This window comes from Phoca vitulina, unplaced genomic scaffold (genome assembly GCF_004348235.1).
Source record: "Phoca vitulina isolate PV1807 unplaced genomic scaffold, GSC_HSeal_1.0 scaffold89, whole genome shotgun sequence".
NCBI classification, from domain to species: domain Eukaryota; kingdom Metazoa; phylum Chordata; class Mammalia; order Carnivora; family Phocidae; genus Phoca; species Phoca vitulina.
The window spans coordinates 1136782-1152602 of record NW_022589792.1 but is presented as its reverse complement, the minus strand read 5'-3'; the positions used below and the strand labels follow the sequence as shown (position 1 = coordinate 1152602).

The following is a 15821-nucleotide window of genomic DNA, read 5'->3' as shown; positions in this document are numbered from 1 at the left end:
CAGCCCCGTGCTTAGAAGGTTTAACGCCCTGCCCTTGTCTTGAAATGCTTCATTACTTTGATCAAGGGCCCTGCATTTTCCCCTTGCCCTGGGCTCTTCAAATTCTGTAGCCAGATCCCCAGTGCCTGGAACAGCCCGTGGATTTGCAGATAAAGGAAGGAATGGAGGAGTGGATGGCCGGGAGAGGCCTGCAATCCAGGGAAGAGGGGCAGAGACACACACACTGCCGCTGTCCGGACACCTGTGCACGTTTGCAGAAATCAGCCTTGGCAGAACCCCAGGCTTGGAAGGCAGGGCATCATGAACTGGCCTGAGTGCCCAAGGTAGAGGGGTGCCTCTAAGCCTGCCTTCCCTTCTTCCCCTGGGCAGCAGGCCGGCTGGGGAGGGGGGTCCAGATGGCAGAGCAGGCTGCTCTGGGCAGCTCTTCACTTCATCCTCACAGCAAGGTCCACCAGGCTCAGGCGCAGAGAGAGGTGGCCTCCCTTACCCCAGCTTGTCAGCTCGATCAGCCAGTGGCCCAGCCTGGGAGCCCCTGGCCTGGCTTGTCAGTAAAGCACTGGCTTCACCCAAGCCCACCACCCTCAGAAGAAGGATGCCGGGCTGGATGGCCAGCAAGAGGGAAGGAGGTGAGGATAAATGCCCTTATCCACACCTTGGCCCTGAGCATTCAGGCCTGAGAAGGAATAGTTACTAACCAGCTCTATGCCTGGAGCTAAGGTCTTATCGCCTGATAAGGGCCAGGAAGGATCATCAGGGGCCTCAGGCATGTGCGTGTATATGCATGTGTGTGTGCATGAGAGTATACACAGCTGTCCGTGTGCCGCCGAGCAGGTGGAACTTTCCGTGAGTCTGTGAGTGTTGCACAGCTGAAACCAGACCATACCTGCAGGAGTATATGTATGTGACAGGGCGAAGCCACATCAGCCTATGTAGGAATGAGACTTGACGTGCCTCATATATGGTGTTTGTTTAGTATGATTATGTCCGTCTGGATTTAAGTGTGTGTGTGTGTTTGAAGAGTATTCAACTCCTCCAGGAGGTCCTCCTGGATACCCAACCTGAAGTGGGCCTCACCATTTTGCTCTTTTGACACAGCCTTCTATTTCTATCACAGTCCTAATCGTAATTTGTTATATATTTATTTGTTTATGTTGTTTCTTTTTCTGTCTTCTCCATTATATGGCACCTCTGTGGGAGCAGAGAGTTTTGTTCTGTTTCCTGCTGTCCCCAGCAACTGGCAGATAGTAGTAGGTGCTGAATAAATGCCCGTTGAGTAGATATTCATCACAGTAGGGCTGTGTCTGTGTGGTATAGAGAGGCGGGAGCTGGCTGCATATCGTTAGTTCCTGGGGGGGGGGGGGGGGCTGTGCTCAACTCTGGCCTTCACCTTCTTCCTTTCCCCTTCCTTCAGCCACGCTCACTTTATGGGAATGATGATACTCCATCAACTCCCTGTATTGCCTCTGACAAGCTCTTTCCCCTTTTCTGGGTCTTAGGGACTCACTTACCCCATCTGTACAATGGGAGGGAGGTGGATTGGTTCATGATAAGCCTCCTTCCGGACCTAAAGTACTATGAAAATAGTCTTGATCTAATACCCTAATTCATTCAACATTTATTGAGCACCTACTGTGTGCCAGGCACTGTTCTGGCCCTGGCCCTCCCTCATATAAGGAGCTGAATGAAGGGAATGAATAAGGCAAATACCAACCAGAAACCCCATTCCATCTCGAGCACCCTTACTCCCAGTCACTCTCTATGCCCTATGAGATTTTAGTCTTTAGAGTCTCAAATCACCAGTGGGTATTCCTCGCTTTACACACTGATCTTTCTCCCTCACCAGCCTCAGGTATAAGCACAGCAAACAGCCGGCTGTTTTTGCTGGTTGCTGTAGCCCCACCACCTGGCTGCAGTGCTGGGGCACATAGTAGGCACTTGGAAATATGTGTGAAATGAGCTAAGAAATTAATTGACCGAGTAAAGTCAGGCTCGCATGCATGACCTCAGGGAATCCTCCGTGCCGTTACCCACTTTGCAGAAGAGGAAATTGAGGCTCAAGGAGGCAGAGCCCATGCTGGGGTCCCACCGCTGCTAAGTAGTGTGTGGCTGTGGGATGCAGCAGAGAAAGCTTGGGTAGTCCAGAGGACCACTAGCAGCCGCCCACCCCCACCTCACAGGTACGCAAAACACAGCAGAAGATGCGCCGATGGTGGTGGTGTGAGAAACCGAGGGTCGGTGCAAAGCGACTCAGAGGGCTGTCTCAGTACCCAGGTGGACATGCTGTGCTGGCAGATTAGGAAAGTCTTGGCGCTGATGGGGAAGCTTCCGGCGCCCTGTCCCTAATTCTGGGAGCTCAGGCTCCCAGGACCCCGTTTCACAGGGGCGCGTCGGCTCCAGTCTCGGAAGCCAGGGAAAGACCTCCGCGGAAACCCGGGAATCTCTGGCATCTGGGGTCCTCCCCGCACAGCCACAGCCCGGAGGCCGGCCTGAAGCCCTCAAAGGGCGTACCGGTGGGCCCCGGCTTTCCTGGGGAGCGGGGAACCCCACAGCGTCCTGGTCCCCTCCCTCCGGGGTGCCGGGTCCCCTTCCCCACCGCAGCTCGCAGCCCCGAAGCTTACCTTGCAGAGGGGCTGGGGAGGGGATGCCCCGCCCTCTCCGGCCTGAGGGGCGGGAGGGGACAGGGGTGTCCAGACCCTTTGTTTGCTGTTGTGTGTGTATGTGTGTGTGCGCGACTGTGAGACCCGCTGGGGTGTGGGTCCGTGCGCGCGCGTGCCCGGGCCTTGACGGCCGCGGAGATGCTGGACAGGCTGGCCAGCAGGGGGAGGGGGAGGAGAGGGGGACCCCCCCGCCCCCGCCCGCCCACTCGCGGGTTTGAAAGATGCTCGAGGGGGAGGGGAGGCAGCGGGCGGGCGCTTTTGTCTGGATGGCCCCTCCTCTTCCCTGGGCAGGGGAATCCCCCCATCTCGAGTCCTTTAATACATTCCCTCCAGCCCCCTGTCTCCAAACACCCTCTCAAACACTAGTCTGGGAAAAAGCGCCCCTCACTCGAGGGGCCGGAGCTCCTCCCATCCCACCCGCCCCCACGGAACGCCCTTTAATCTGAGATAATCCTGGCTCTAGGCTGCAACACGGCCTTTTATCCCAGTATCAAAACGAAGGTTGGAATGCACGCAAGTGTGCAGCTGGGATCGCCCAAGCTCGCAGTAATGGAGTCTTTAGAGCCCCGGCCAACTAAGGGGGCTCCAGACCGAAGGGGAGGGGCTACGAACGATTCTAGAGTACCACACGAGGAAAGCTTCCATCCGCACCTCCACGATCCCCTTCCCGTCCCCCGGCTGCGCGGGGCTGAAGCACAGGCCTTTGGCTAGACATTAGCGACACCCAGCGACCACATGGGGAGACGCCGCGGACAAGAGCGCGAGATCCGTTGGCTTGGGTGCGGGGGGAGGGTCCGGGTAATTTTAGAGGTGGCGTGTGTGCGCGAATCCCCGCTCACGAATGGCATAGGATGGTGACGTGAGGGGGAGGCTGTGGGCCGAGCCGGGGAAACACCAGGTCCCAAGGCAGGACCACATCGCCCCCACATCCGACCCCCCAAGGGCAGGGCCATATCCCTCCTCCGCTTAGACCTTTCCAGGGCAGGGTCCTGTACCCCTAGGACTGGGAAAATGCTCTGATCAGACACCCCTCCCCAGCGCAGGGTTAGGTCCTTTTCTCCGGGGGCAGGGGGAGAGGTCTTCCCGCCGAAGCCCGCCCCTGCAGTAGGCTCGGGCTGACGTCACTGCGGCGTGGCTAAGGGGACAATCCCCTGCTTCGGTCTCGCCACCTGCCCCGCCCCTCGCGGCCGCAGCAAACGCCCACCGGGGGGCAGCGGGAGATGAGGGGGGCTCGAGTTTGGAACGCCAGCCCATATACCTCCAGGAGGTGCCCAGCGGAGGCCCCGCGCCCAATGAGGCGAGGTCCTTACGGGGACTCCCGGGGGCCGGAACACGTGCGCCTGACCCTTTAAGGCAAGCCGGGTCGCCACTGCCGCCACCGCGGTTACTAGGGATATAACGTCATGCGCGGGCGGGGAACGTGCGCGCCAGGGCGGAAGCGGAAGGGGCGGGGCTCCGCGGGCCGAGTTTCCAGCGCTGCCGCCGCCAGAGTCAGACCCGGAGCCGGAGCGGGCTGAGCCGCCGAGGCAAGATGGTGGACTATAGCGTGTGGGACCACATCGAGGTGTCTGACGATGAGGACGAGACGCACCCCAACATCGACACGGCCAGCCTCTTCCGCTGGCGGCACCAGGTAGAATGCGCGTGCCCATCCCCTTCCCCCCACCCCCACCCCCGCCCGGGACTCCGCTCCAGAGTTCTGACCCCTGGTACTGCCAGGGACCCCCACATTGACACCTGGGATTCCCAACGCATAGTCTGGACTTACAGTATAGCTTGAGGGGTTCCTCGATTCAACTCCAGAGCGCAGAACTGCCAGGGCGCTGAGTCCCTACCAGAGATCCCGGGCCTCCCCTCCGATTTCTGCATGGAACTCCCAGTTGACCCCTAGGGCACCTTTTTCCGAGTCTGAGCTGCTAAGATAAGCTTTGGGGGTGTTCCCTCAATCCCTTCTGGGACCTTCCACTTACACGCAAAACTCTGCCTCAGAGTCTGGACCCTGATCTGTTCTGGGAGACATTTCTGATCTTGGATATACCATCCGCCACTCCCCAAATCCTAGAGTCCTCAGTACTTTGAATTTATTCTGAGATCTTCCTCCCTAGTTCTTGACAGGGATTCCTATTCAGATCCAGAGGTCTGGCTTCTCCTCCCAACAGAGCAAGGAACTCTGTCCTCCCCTGCGATTTTTGTTTCTGGCTTGGGAGTCCAACCCATACTGGGGGCTCCTTCCCTAGAATGTAGACCGGTGCTCCACCAGGGCCTTAATTCTCATTCAGGACTGGAGTTTTGGAACCCATTTTCTCTCCAGACCAAACCACCGGTTCGACCCTGATGGAGCCTTCCAATTCCAGCCACTCGTTAGCGTCACCTACTGTGGACCCCATTTCCCATTATACCAGGAAACCCTACCCTGCAGGGCTTCCGGCCGGTTTAGAGCCCCTGCCCCTCCTTGGTATTGCAGGCCAGGCACCACCCACCCCCAACAGTTTCCTGTAGGAGCCTCTGGCAGCCTTGGAAGGCCTTATACCAACTCCAATCCAGCACCCAAACCCACCCGGCCTTCATCCTGACCCCAGCTCAGTCTGCTGCTCTCAGACACCCAGATTGTCCCTGCTCTCACTAGGGACCCTCCCAATTTGATTCCAGATTTACTGCCCCTTCTGTTACCTATTTGCCCCCAAATCTGGATCCCAGAATCCTGTCTGGGTGTCCTCCAGCCTTTCTCCCTGCCCAGCAGTGCTCACAGGCCAGCAGAAGAGCTCTCATAAGTCCTAATACTCTAACCTCTTGCTCCCCCAAATCAGAGCTCCTACACCCACATACTTGTGTATGTTGTACTCTCCCACTGAGGGTGAGCTATCTCACGGAACCTTCCAGTTAGGAATTCCTCACCCCACCCTCGCCTATGGCAACTCCCAGTCATTTATCCAGAACCTCCTAGAAGGGCCCTTCCCCGGTCCTGTGTTGTCTAGTCCCTACATCTGGTCTCCAGTCCCATTTCCAACCCTTACCCTAAAGCAGTAATCTCTTGGGTAGCGTACCTGCCAGGCAAGCCACTGAGTGTAAGAAGAAAGTTCTAGCACTTCCATTTCTTGCCGTGTGTAACATTTTATTATGAAATGCTTGAGACCTGCGCAGACCTCTAAAAAGACTATTCTTGGGAACACCTACTTTTCTCACATAAAGAGGTTAATCTATACAGCCGTATGGAGAACATTTTGGTCCTGCTGGGTGGGAAGCCAGCGCCCCGTCCCCTGCAGAGTCCTCCCCGCCACGCCTTCCTCCCTCCTGGCACAGGACCCTTTCCTGTCCTGCTGAGGACCCTGGGGCTGTAGTGGAGCCTAGTGAGGGTGGGGGTGGGGGAGGGAAGATAAGCATCTCCAGCACCAGCTTCGGTTCGGCAAGCCTGGGTTCTAATCCCAGCCCTACCACTTACTGCTTTTACTTTCCCTGCCCCTAGAGACCATCCTGAGAATGAAATGAGATTAGGCCCTACAAGAACTTGGCTCAGGGCCTGGGAGGGAGTAAGCATATGGGAGCGGGAGGTGGGATTAGTAAGAAGGAGCCTGGTGAGCTGCTGAGCACAGGCCTGCACACCTAGGTTCCAGTCCTGGCTCCGGAATCACTGACTTAATGGATGACCTCCGGCGATTCATTTGATCTCTTTGTGCCTCGGTTTCCCCAGCTGGGACTATTAAGGGTATCCACCTGATAGGGTTCTTATGAGGGGTTATCTTATTTATTTAATGTGTGTGATGTCTTTGGGATAGATAGCATCTGGCATGTGATAAGCTCTCTGTAAACTTTAGTGTCGTTATCATCATTGTTATTATTCAGGTAATCTGTGCTCCTGGGAAAGAAAAATTCCGGAAGTACCAGAAAGAGACAAGGGAGTCTCCCAGCCCCCTGCTCCCTTGTCCTGATAGAGCTGCTGTTACTGGTTTCTTGTGATTCCTTTCATCGAACTGGTTGGCACTGAGGTTCTGGGAGCCTCAGGGTTTCTTTCTTTCTTTTTATTTTTTAAGGTTTTATTTATTTGACAGAGAGAGACACAGCGAGAGAGGGAACATAAGCAGGGGGAGTGGGAGAGAGAGAAGCAGGCTTCCTGCCGAGCAGGGAGCCTGATGCGGGGCTCCATCCCAGGACCCTGGGATCATGACCTGAGCTGAAGGCAGATGCTTAACGACTGAGCCACCCAGGCACCCCGAGCCTCAGGTTTTCTATCTGTAAGGCAGGGGGGTGGGGACACCTGCAGACCCCCCGCTCCCTGCCGAGGCGTCTGCTCAAGCCACCCCTCCCAGAGGTGTAAAGCCCGAGCTGGGCAGGCTCTGGGAGCCTTTATTTAGCTTTAGTCTCCCTGGTGGCCACTCAGAGGACACTGAAAAGAGCTGGGTGGCCGCCCAGCAGGAACCAGCAGGGTGGTAGGTTCCTGCTGCCCCCTGAGGCCAGTGATAATGCCAACCCCAGGAGCCCCTCACAAGGCAGCAGGGAGCCTCCGGGGCAACACAGGCCCATCATGGAGAATGGGAAGTGGCAGGGCCCAGGGCCTCTTTCTCTTGTCTCTCCACGAGGCAAAGGCCTTCTCGACCTTTATCCACATGGGCAAAGTGAGACTCGCGATTGACTATAGCAGTCCTGTGGGGCGTGAGTGAAGACTCCAGGTTTCCCAATTCCCACCCACCGCGGGCCTGGCTCTGTGCTGGAACCTGGAGATAACGGCCTCAGAGAAGGCCCAGAAGTGAGTTGGGAGGCCATTCTGGTGGCAGTGGCCATGACGATGGTGATAACAGTGGAACGCGTTTGGTACTGAGTACTGGGTTGCAAGCAGTTTCCTGGGAGTAACTCCTGAGGCCGCATTTCCCAAAGAGGAACGCTGAGGCTTGGGAGAGTTTTAAGTGTTTTAGCCAAGGTCATGTTGCCAGTAAATGGTGGAGCTGGGTGACGTGACCGTGCAGTAACAACCGCTCCCAGTTATTGAGCATTTACTCGGGGCTGGAAATCGATCTAAACACTTGAAGTACATTTTCTTGTTTGAGCCCCAGAATGGTCCCCAGAGAGAGAGAGAGAGATTGTCCCCTTGGATGGTAATGGCAGTCGCCAGCACGGGAATGGGGCTTGCTGAGCGTCCAGCACGGCTCTGGACTGTTGACTTTAACTTCTCATCTCCTTTGCTTCTCCTGGTGCCACCCTGTGAGGTTGGTGTGGTGGTCGCCTTTGACAGATGAGGAAACGGAGGTCCCTAGAGGTTAGGGGATTGACCCAAGGACACCCAGCCTTTACTCTGGTGGCCGTGGATTATGATCCACAATCTCAGGGAGATTGTGCCCCAGCATCTTATCATGTTACCTGGGGATCATGAAGGGGCCTTTGGAGCACAGTGATGCGGCATGGGGGCTCTTGGGGGAGGCTCTGTTGAAGCTGAGACCTGGGGACAAAGTAGGTGGAGCGAGGGGAAGAGAGTTCCAGGTGGAAGGAACAGCCTGTGCAGAGGCCACGAGTCAAGAGCGAGCTGGTGCATTTGGGGAACCATGAGGGCTAGCATCTGCATAGGACCCAGAGTTGGGAGAGGAGAGTGGGACCCAGGTCCTCATGGGGCCTTGGTGCCATCTGGGCAGCTTGGGGCAAGGGTCAGGGTTCCCATCTGAACCCAGACACTCCAGGTTGGGGTGGCAGAGAGGGCTGCAGACAGATGTGGATGTTTCAAAGACTGGCAGCTTCTGAGTCTGGCTTGGGGGAGCAGCAATGGAAAGTGGTGGCACCTCTCAGGACTCAGTCAGTGGCTCTGGATTGAGCAGGCACTGCTGAGAGCCAGGGGAGGTGATGGAGCCAAGCAGGGCTGGAGAGCAGACAGGGCCATGCCATGTGAGGTGGGGTCCAGTGGGGACCTAAGCGAGAGGGGGAATGAGAAGGGGCACCATCTGAGCTTGGGGTGCAGCAGAAGAGGAGGTCTGGGGAGCAACAGCTGGGGAAGGGGGGACAGGAGGCTGGTGGGCACCGAGCTAAGGCTCAAGGAGGTGTGGCGGCCTGGAGACAGAGCTGAAGGGGCCTCGGGAGTGGTCCGGGAGCAGTGGTCTGGGTGGAGCGAATTGGAGAGACATCTAGAAGTGAAAGTAGTCAGGACTGGGTAGCAGAGAGGGAGGGAAAAACAGGGCCAGTGAGCAGGCCTCAGCTAGGGGCAGAGGTGGCTCGAGGAGGTTGCTGGGCAGGGAAGGGCACCCGAGTGTCACTGAGGGCAGCTCCAGGGAGGAGGGGGAGCCTGAGACTCCCATCCAGTACTTCATCAGTTTATTCATCCAACAAGTGTTTCCTGACTCTTTACTGTGTGCTTGTGTGTGAGACACAAGAGTGAGCAGATCCCCACCTCCATGGAGCCAGTATCCTGGGAGGGGGACACACGGAAAACACAGTAAATAATTGTCACCAGATGTTAGCAGGTAATGAGTGCTGAGGAGGAAGGTGACACAAGACAAGAGTAAGGGGAGGTTGCCATCTTCAGCAGGGTGGTCGGGGAGGGCCTCATCTGTAAAGTGACAACTGAGCCAAGATGGTTAGGATGCGAGGGAGTAAGTGGTATGGGGGGCGGAAAATCTGGAGGGAGAGCTTTCCAGGCTGCAGAAACAGCCAGTGCAAAGGCCCTGAGGTTGGCAGTGGGTTCAAGAAAAGGTGAGGCGGCCAGTGTGACTGGAGGGAGGGGGGCAGATCCGCAGGGCCTTGTGGGTCATGGATAGGACTTAGGCTTTTGCTGAGTGTTGTGGATGCCAAGGAGGGTTCTGGTTCTGAGCGGGCAGGCCGGGGTGGGGGTGGTGAGTGTGCCCAGACTCAGGTGTGTGCAGGTATACTGGTGGGGGTGGAAGCCGGGGGTTGGGCCACCGAGGGTGGTGCAGACATTCCCTGGGGCCGTCCCAGGTGCAGTGGGTGGGAGCCCCGGGTGGGGCCCGGCTGAGGTCCCGGGCCTGAAGGGCTGTGTCTGCCCACAGGCCCGGGTGGAGCGCATGGAGCAGTTCCAGAAGGAGAAGGAGGAGCTGGACAGGGGCTGCCGCGAGTGCAGGCGCAAGGTGGCTGAGTGCCAGCGGAAGCTGAAGGAGCTGGAGGTGGCCGAGGGCGAGGGCAGCAAGCTGGAGCTGGAGCGGCTGCAGGCCGAGGCTCAGCAGCTGCGCAAGGAGGAGCGGAGCTGGGAGCAGAAACTGGAGGAGATGCGCAAGAAGGAGAAGAGCATGCCCTGGAATGTGGACACGCTCAGCAAGGATGGCTTCAGCAAGGTGGGGTGGGGGGGTGCTTGGTGGTGAGACAGGTGCGGGGTGGGGGGGGAAGGCCTCCTCAGGTCAAGGGGTGGAGGAACAGGTATGGGGGCCGGGTGGACGAAGCACCCCACTGGTACCCCCCTCTGATCTGCCCGAAGGCCCTAGTCCGAGGCCACATGTGCCACACCCACGCTCCTGCCACACTGATGCTCATGACACCGTCACCACCTCCGCCGTGGAAGGGATGGGCGCTGCGGCCTCGGCCCACGCGGCCGTGCTGGACACGCCCTGCGGCCTCGCCCCAGCCCACTCCCCCTCTCGCCCCATCACAGAGCATGGTCAATACCAAGCCAGAGCAGGCGGAGGAGGAGTCGGAGGAGGTGAGGGAGCAGAAACACAAAACCTTCGTGGAGAAGTACGAGAAACAGATCAAGCACTTCGGTGAGTTGGGCACCAGTTGGAGGGGGCCCACCGGGGGGCGGGGTGCGTAGGACAGGGGCTGGCCCTCTGCCTCCAGGGCCCTTCAGCACTTTGCCAACACCTTCTGTAGGCATGCTCCGCCGCTGGGACGACAGCCAGAAGTATCTATCAGACAATGTCCATCTGGTGTGTGAGGAGACGGCCAACTACCTAGTCATCTGGTGCATTGACCTAGAGGTGGAGGAGGTGAGTGGAGCCTGCCCTGGGACTGGGGAAGAGTCCTTCCCTGAGGCCGCCACTTGGTGACATCCTGCCTATATTCTCTCTGGGCAGAAATGCGCACTCATGGAGCAGGTGGCCCACCAGACCATTGTCATGCAGTTCATCCTGGAGCTGGCCAAGAGCCTGAAGGTGGATCCCCGGGCTTGCTTCCGGCAGTTCTTCACTAAGATCAAGGTAGCATCCCTGAGGAGCCTGGGTGGGGTGGGGTGTGGCTCTCTCCAGGGCACCAGGCTCAGTCTACAGGAGGGGTGGACACATGTCCACTCAGACTCACGGCCGTGGGATCAGAGCCTGCTCTATCAGGGGAGGGCAGAGACGTGGAGGGGCCAGTGGTCGGCCCCCATACAGAGTTTAAGAGACAGGGGTGAGGGACAGAGTCAAGGACACCTCGGGGTTCCTCAGCTGAGCACCTGGAAGAACAGAGCTCCCCGTGCTGAGGTCGGGGAGACTGAGGGCAGGGCAGCCCGTGCGGAGCGATCCAGACAGAGCTCGAGTGAGGCGTGTTGAGTGTGGGGTGCCTGCAGGCCCCTACAGGCACATGTGGAAGAGGGGAGCATGGCCGGCCTGTGGTTTGGGGGGGGGGCGGGCAGGCAGGCAGGCAGGTGATCCGTCAGCAGGGAGGCGACAGCGTCTGCGGGTCTGCGGCGGGCCGGTCCTGGGGCCGGCCCGGTGACCGTCTCTCGGCCCCGACCCTCCAGACAGCCGACCGCCAGTACATGGAGGGCTTCAATGATGAACTCGAGGCGTTCAAGGAGCGCGTGCGGGGCCGCGCCAAGCTACGCATCGAGAAGGCCATGAAGGAGTACGAGGAGGAGGAGCGCAAGAAGCGGCTGGGCCCGGGCGGCTTGGACCCCGTTGAAGTCTATGAGTCTCTCCCTGAGGTGCGGCTCCCCTGCCCCGGCAGGGGGGTGGGGGCGGGGGGGTTGGGCAGCGGCAGGCAGGACCCCCCGGGGACCCAGGCCCTGACCCCCGGCCCATCTGCACCCACAGGAGCTCCAGAAATGCTTTGACGTGAAGGATGTGCAGATGCTCCAAGATGCCATCAGCAAGATGGACCCCACTGTGAGTAACAGCGCCCCAGGCCCGCCCACCAGCCGAGCTGCGCCTCCTGAGCATGCGATATGTCCTCCTGTCCCCCTCCAGCCCTGCTCCCCACTTGGCTAGGAGAAGCGTCCCTTGTGGGCTTCACGGAAGAATAGGGGAGGCTTGTATCCACACACTGGTTTACACGTATTAAGCACCTACTGTGTGACTACACCCAGCAGTGAACCCGGAACTTTCAGCGTGTCCCCTGCCATGGAGTGTCACCGCCCCTGTGGGCCATTTATGAGCCTAGTGGGCATACCAGGTTGGCCCCACCTTTGTCCAAGGAAGGGGTGCTCCTCCCTGGCCTTGGTTACCCCATCAAACCACAGTTTCTCTGGATACTGACTTGGAGCATGCATGGGGTGGGGGGCGGGGCTGAGCTCACAGTACACATCAGCTGCCGTTGTATGTATGTGTGTATTTTAAAGTAAGCGCTATGCCCGGCATGGGGCTTGAACCCATGACCCCGAGATCAAGAGTCCCATTCTCTACTGACTGAGCCAGCCAGGCGCCCCTAACTGTTGTTAATATTAGGAGCAGTGATCGTGCTGGTAGACAGGACCTTGTGTCTTTATAGACCTTGGTTTGACCCCCTTCCTGCTGCTTGGCTCACTGGTTGGCCACACTAGTTTCCTCATCTGTGAAATGGGTCTAGTTGCAGGACCTGGTCCAGGATTTCTAGAAGCTTCCATGAAAAAGGATTATCTAGACCGAGGGTCTTGACCCTGTGGTTCACAAGCTCACTGCCTGTCTTTAAAAGTAAAAGTTTTACTGGAATGCAGTTTTTTCTGGACGTACACTATTTAAACTTGAGTTCACGTTAAGTGAAACGTAAAGTTCTGTTCTTCACCTGAACGAGCCACGTTTGAAGGAGTCGGCAGCCACATGCGGCTGGTGGCTACCGTGTTGGACAATGCATGTTACAGGCCACTCCCATCATTGCAGAGTGCTCTGGACAGCTCTGGTCTAGAATAAGCAGTGAGCAGGCTTAAGGACGCGCAGGGGGACAGGCAGGCCACCTGGCGGGGGGCAGCCCGGCCTCACCACCCTTCTCCCCACAGGATGCGAAGTACCACATGCAGCGCTGCATCGACTCCGGCCTCTGGGTCCCCAACTCCAAGTCCAGCGAGGCCAAGGATGGGGAGGAGGCGGGCCCCGGGGACCCCTTGCTGGAAGCCGGCCCCAAGCCAGGCGACAAGAAGGATGTCAGCGCCTGAGGCCCCAGCTGCTGCCCACCTGCCTGCAGGCCCCTGTGTGCCCCTTTTCAGAAAACAAAAATAGATGCCATCTCCCCAGCTCCTGGCTTCCTCCACTTTCGCTGCTCCCGCCCAGCCTGGGGCCGGGAGAAGGCCTGTCCCCACCCCCACTACCCCCACCTCCAGTGCTCATCCAAGTCTCTGCTTTGAGTCAAGGGGCTTCACTGTCTGCAGGATGTTACCCACCCCACCCCCCAATCAGCATTATGCCAAAGGCCTGGGGGTCCAGGGAGGGGCGGAGGTTGCTAGGCTGGTCCATGAGGTGGGGGGAGGGTCTCCAGCCCAGAGGCCTACTCCAGTCATCATGGGCTCTGTTTTCACTGTTCATCTGCTGTCGAGTCTTCTATATGGTAAACAGCAATGATCTTCCAATAAAGGATTTCAGATGCTCAGGGGGGCGTCTCGAGGGCTGTTGACACAGCTCTTCTCTTGGAGTGGGAGGGAAACCCAGTGAGTGTTGGAGGCTTGGCCTGTGATGCCTCAGGCTTTATCCTCCAGCTGTCTGGGCAGCTCCCTCTATTATGATTCTAGGTTCTTGAATGTGCTATTCCACTGCCTAGAACATTCTTCCCCAGGATTCCTTTACATCGGAGTTCTCGGCCCCACCCCTCCACTCTCTGGCTTGTCCCCCAAGCCTCCCTGCCACCGCCCATTCAGGAGCATCTTTCATCTCTGACCACTGCCCTTTGCGTCCATGGTCTCCACCCTGGTCCAGATCCCCATCCCCTCGGGCCTGCAGCCCGCCCCAACCTCTTCCCCATCTCCCCCCTTCCCCATCAGACCCCAATAGGCAGTAACCAGAGGGTAGTCGTGAACACGTGAGTCAAGACACATCCCTCCCCGAGCATAAGCCCAGTCTTTGCTCTGGGTAGCTCACAAAGGCCTGCACCATCTGCCCGGGTCTCTCTGTGTCCTCCCCTCTGCTCGCCCTCTCTCCCGCTCCCTCCTTGCGGGTCCTTGAGCACTTTAAATTTCTCTCTATCAATGTGACCTTGGGCAGCTTACTCAGCCTCCACGTACCTCCCCCTCCACTGCACAATGAGTAATGTTAGTGCCTTTCTCCTGGGGGTAGTGCTAAAATGAGATCATGCCACAGGCAAGCAGGGCGCCTGGCACTTAGATGCTCAAAATGTGGGCCTTGGCGTGTGCCTGTCTCTCTCCCCGAACACCCTTCCTGCAGTCCTTGTGGGGCTCCTTTAAAAAGTAATAATTGGGCCACAGGAAAGGACCTAAAGAATAGTATGATGAACAGGGACATCAGTTTAGGATGAAACCAAGCAGCAAGGCCCTCTGCCTGCCCCTTCCAGGGTGCCTACCCCACCTCTGGCAGCTGCTTGTCCCTCAGGCCAGAGCTCAGTGCCACCTCTTCCCTGGGGCCGTTGGCCCACCTGAGTTGCCCCTCACACCCGGCCAGGCGGCTTGCCTCACCTGCCATGTGCCAAGCTTTGCCGACCTGTATGCTGTCTTCTCCCTCGTGCTGTTGAGCGCCACCGGGGCACAAACAGTCTTCCGTGGTCCTGAGGTACTCACAGTACCCTGGAGGGGCCCTGGCCCTTGGGGGGCGCTCAGTAAACCTCTACTAAAGCAAAGAGCACCTAGATGCTGTTGTGTGCAGGCTGATGGCCGCCAGGGGGCACTGGTGAGCTGCAGCCCCTGCTAGCATCCCCTAAAGGTTTTATACGGTGGGAATGGCAGGCGCAGAGCTGCAGGATCTGCAGGGCTTGGGGAGGAGGAAGGCATCTTAAGGCCCTGGGTAAACCTCGCCCATCCAGGATCTATCCAGGATTGGCAACTTCATTATTTACTGTGAAAACTTTCAAAGATGGAATCCATATTACTGGTTTTTCCTTTTGCCTCAGGCTCTAATATAACTCAGCACTGTTATGGATTCTCTACTTAAAATTTCAATATTTTGTTCATGGGTGGTTTTTTTTTTCCACATTGTGCTTTTTAAAAAATATTGCATTAAAGTATTTATCTTGGTTACCGAACTTTTTGGCGCCCTCTTTGCTTTCATGCCTCACCTCCCTCACCCTAGTGTGGGCTCTCCTAAGACAGAGGATTTAAAACATCAAATGCTATTAAGAGACATTCGGGGGGACTAGCTCTATCTCTGCTCATCCTCCACCCAAGCGGTTCCCCGCCCCCAATCACAGGAGCCCATGGGAACCCACTGTCCACACTTTCTTCTGACTCTATCCAAGGTTTCTTTTTGTAAAATTGAATGTGTTATTTTATTTTTTTAAATTGAATGCGTTCTTATCACCTCTCCTCTCCTTTACCTAAAACATACCACGTTCCACATTCTGAAATGCATCTTGCTTTTTTCACTGAACAATATGACCTGCAGACCCTCCTTTATCAGTCCATCAGCACTTCCTCATTCTATCCTGTGTGGAAAGCTCCACGGTGTGCCTATCTCAGCGTTGGTTTCATTCGGGGGTTTCCCAGTCTTTTTACAAACAAGAAATACCCTTGTGCACCATTTCCCATGAGCACAGGCATCCTACCTGTAGGAAAAATTCCCAGAAGCAGGATTGCTGGGTCTCAAGTGAGAAACAGAATTCAACTCAAAAGGGTTTCACAGAACAAACTGTAATGAAGGGATTGATGTCAGGGATGTGAGCCGGGTTGGAGAACCAACAGATGTATGTCGAGTGTATTCGTCTTCTGCAGCTGCCGTAACAAACCTAATGCCTTCAACACAAATTTATTGTCTTCCAATTCTGCAGCTCAGAAGCCTGACACTAGTCTCACTGGGATAAAATCAGGACATTGGCAGAGCTGCGATCCTTCTGGAAGCTCAGGGTGGGATCCATTTCCTTGCCTTGCCCAGCTTCTAGAAGCTGCTCACATTCCTTGGTTCCTGGCCCTTC

The 15821-nt window shown here is 57.1% G+C and overlaps 1 protein-coding gene across 1 annotated transcript; it reads left to right on the top strand.

The window, feature by feature from the left end:
- Positions 1–4096: 4096 nt before the first annotated feature.
- CDC37 (cell division cycle 37) lies at positions 4097–14929 on the top strand. Its single transcript, XM_032396135.1, has 8 exons — positions 4097–4290; positions 9638–9919; positions 10234–10342; positions 10452–10567; positions 10655–10777; positions 11302–11484; positions 11594–11665; positions 12751–14929. Exons 1-8 carry the CDS (start codon positions 4189–4191, stop codon positions 12904–12906), a joined length of 1143 nt encoding a protein of 380 aa, XP_032252026.1. The 5' UTR covers positions 4097–4188; the 3' UTR covers positions 12907–14929.
- The last annotated feature ends 892 nt before the right edge of the window (positions 14930–15821 follow it).

Excerpts from the sequence above, each read along its gene's own strand:
- CDC37 (XM_032396135.1), top strand. The coding sequence starts at position 4,189 with ATGGTGGACTATAGCGTGTGGGACCACATCGAGGTGTCTGACGATGAG. Across the intron at positions 10,778-11,301 it reads AGTTCTTCACTAAGATCAAG|ACAGCCGACCGCCAGTACAT; the intron begins GTAGCATCCCTG and ends CCGACCCTCCAG. Across the intron at positions 11,666-12,750 it reads TCAGCAAGATGGACCCCACT|GATGCGAAGTACCACATGCA; the intron begins GTGAGTAACAGC and ends TTCTCCCCACAG.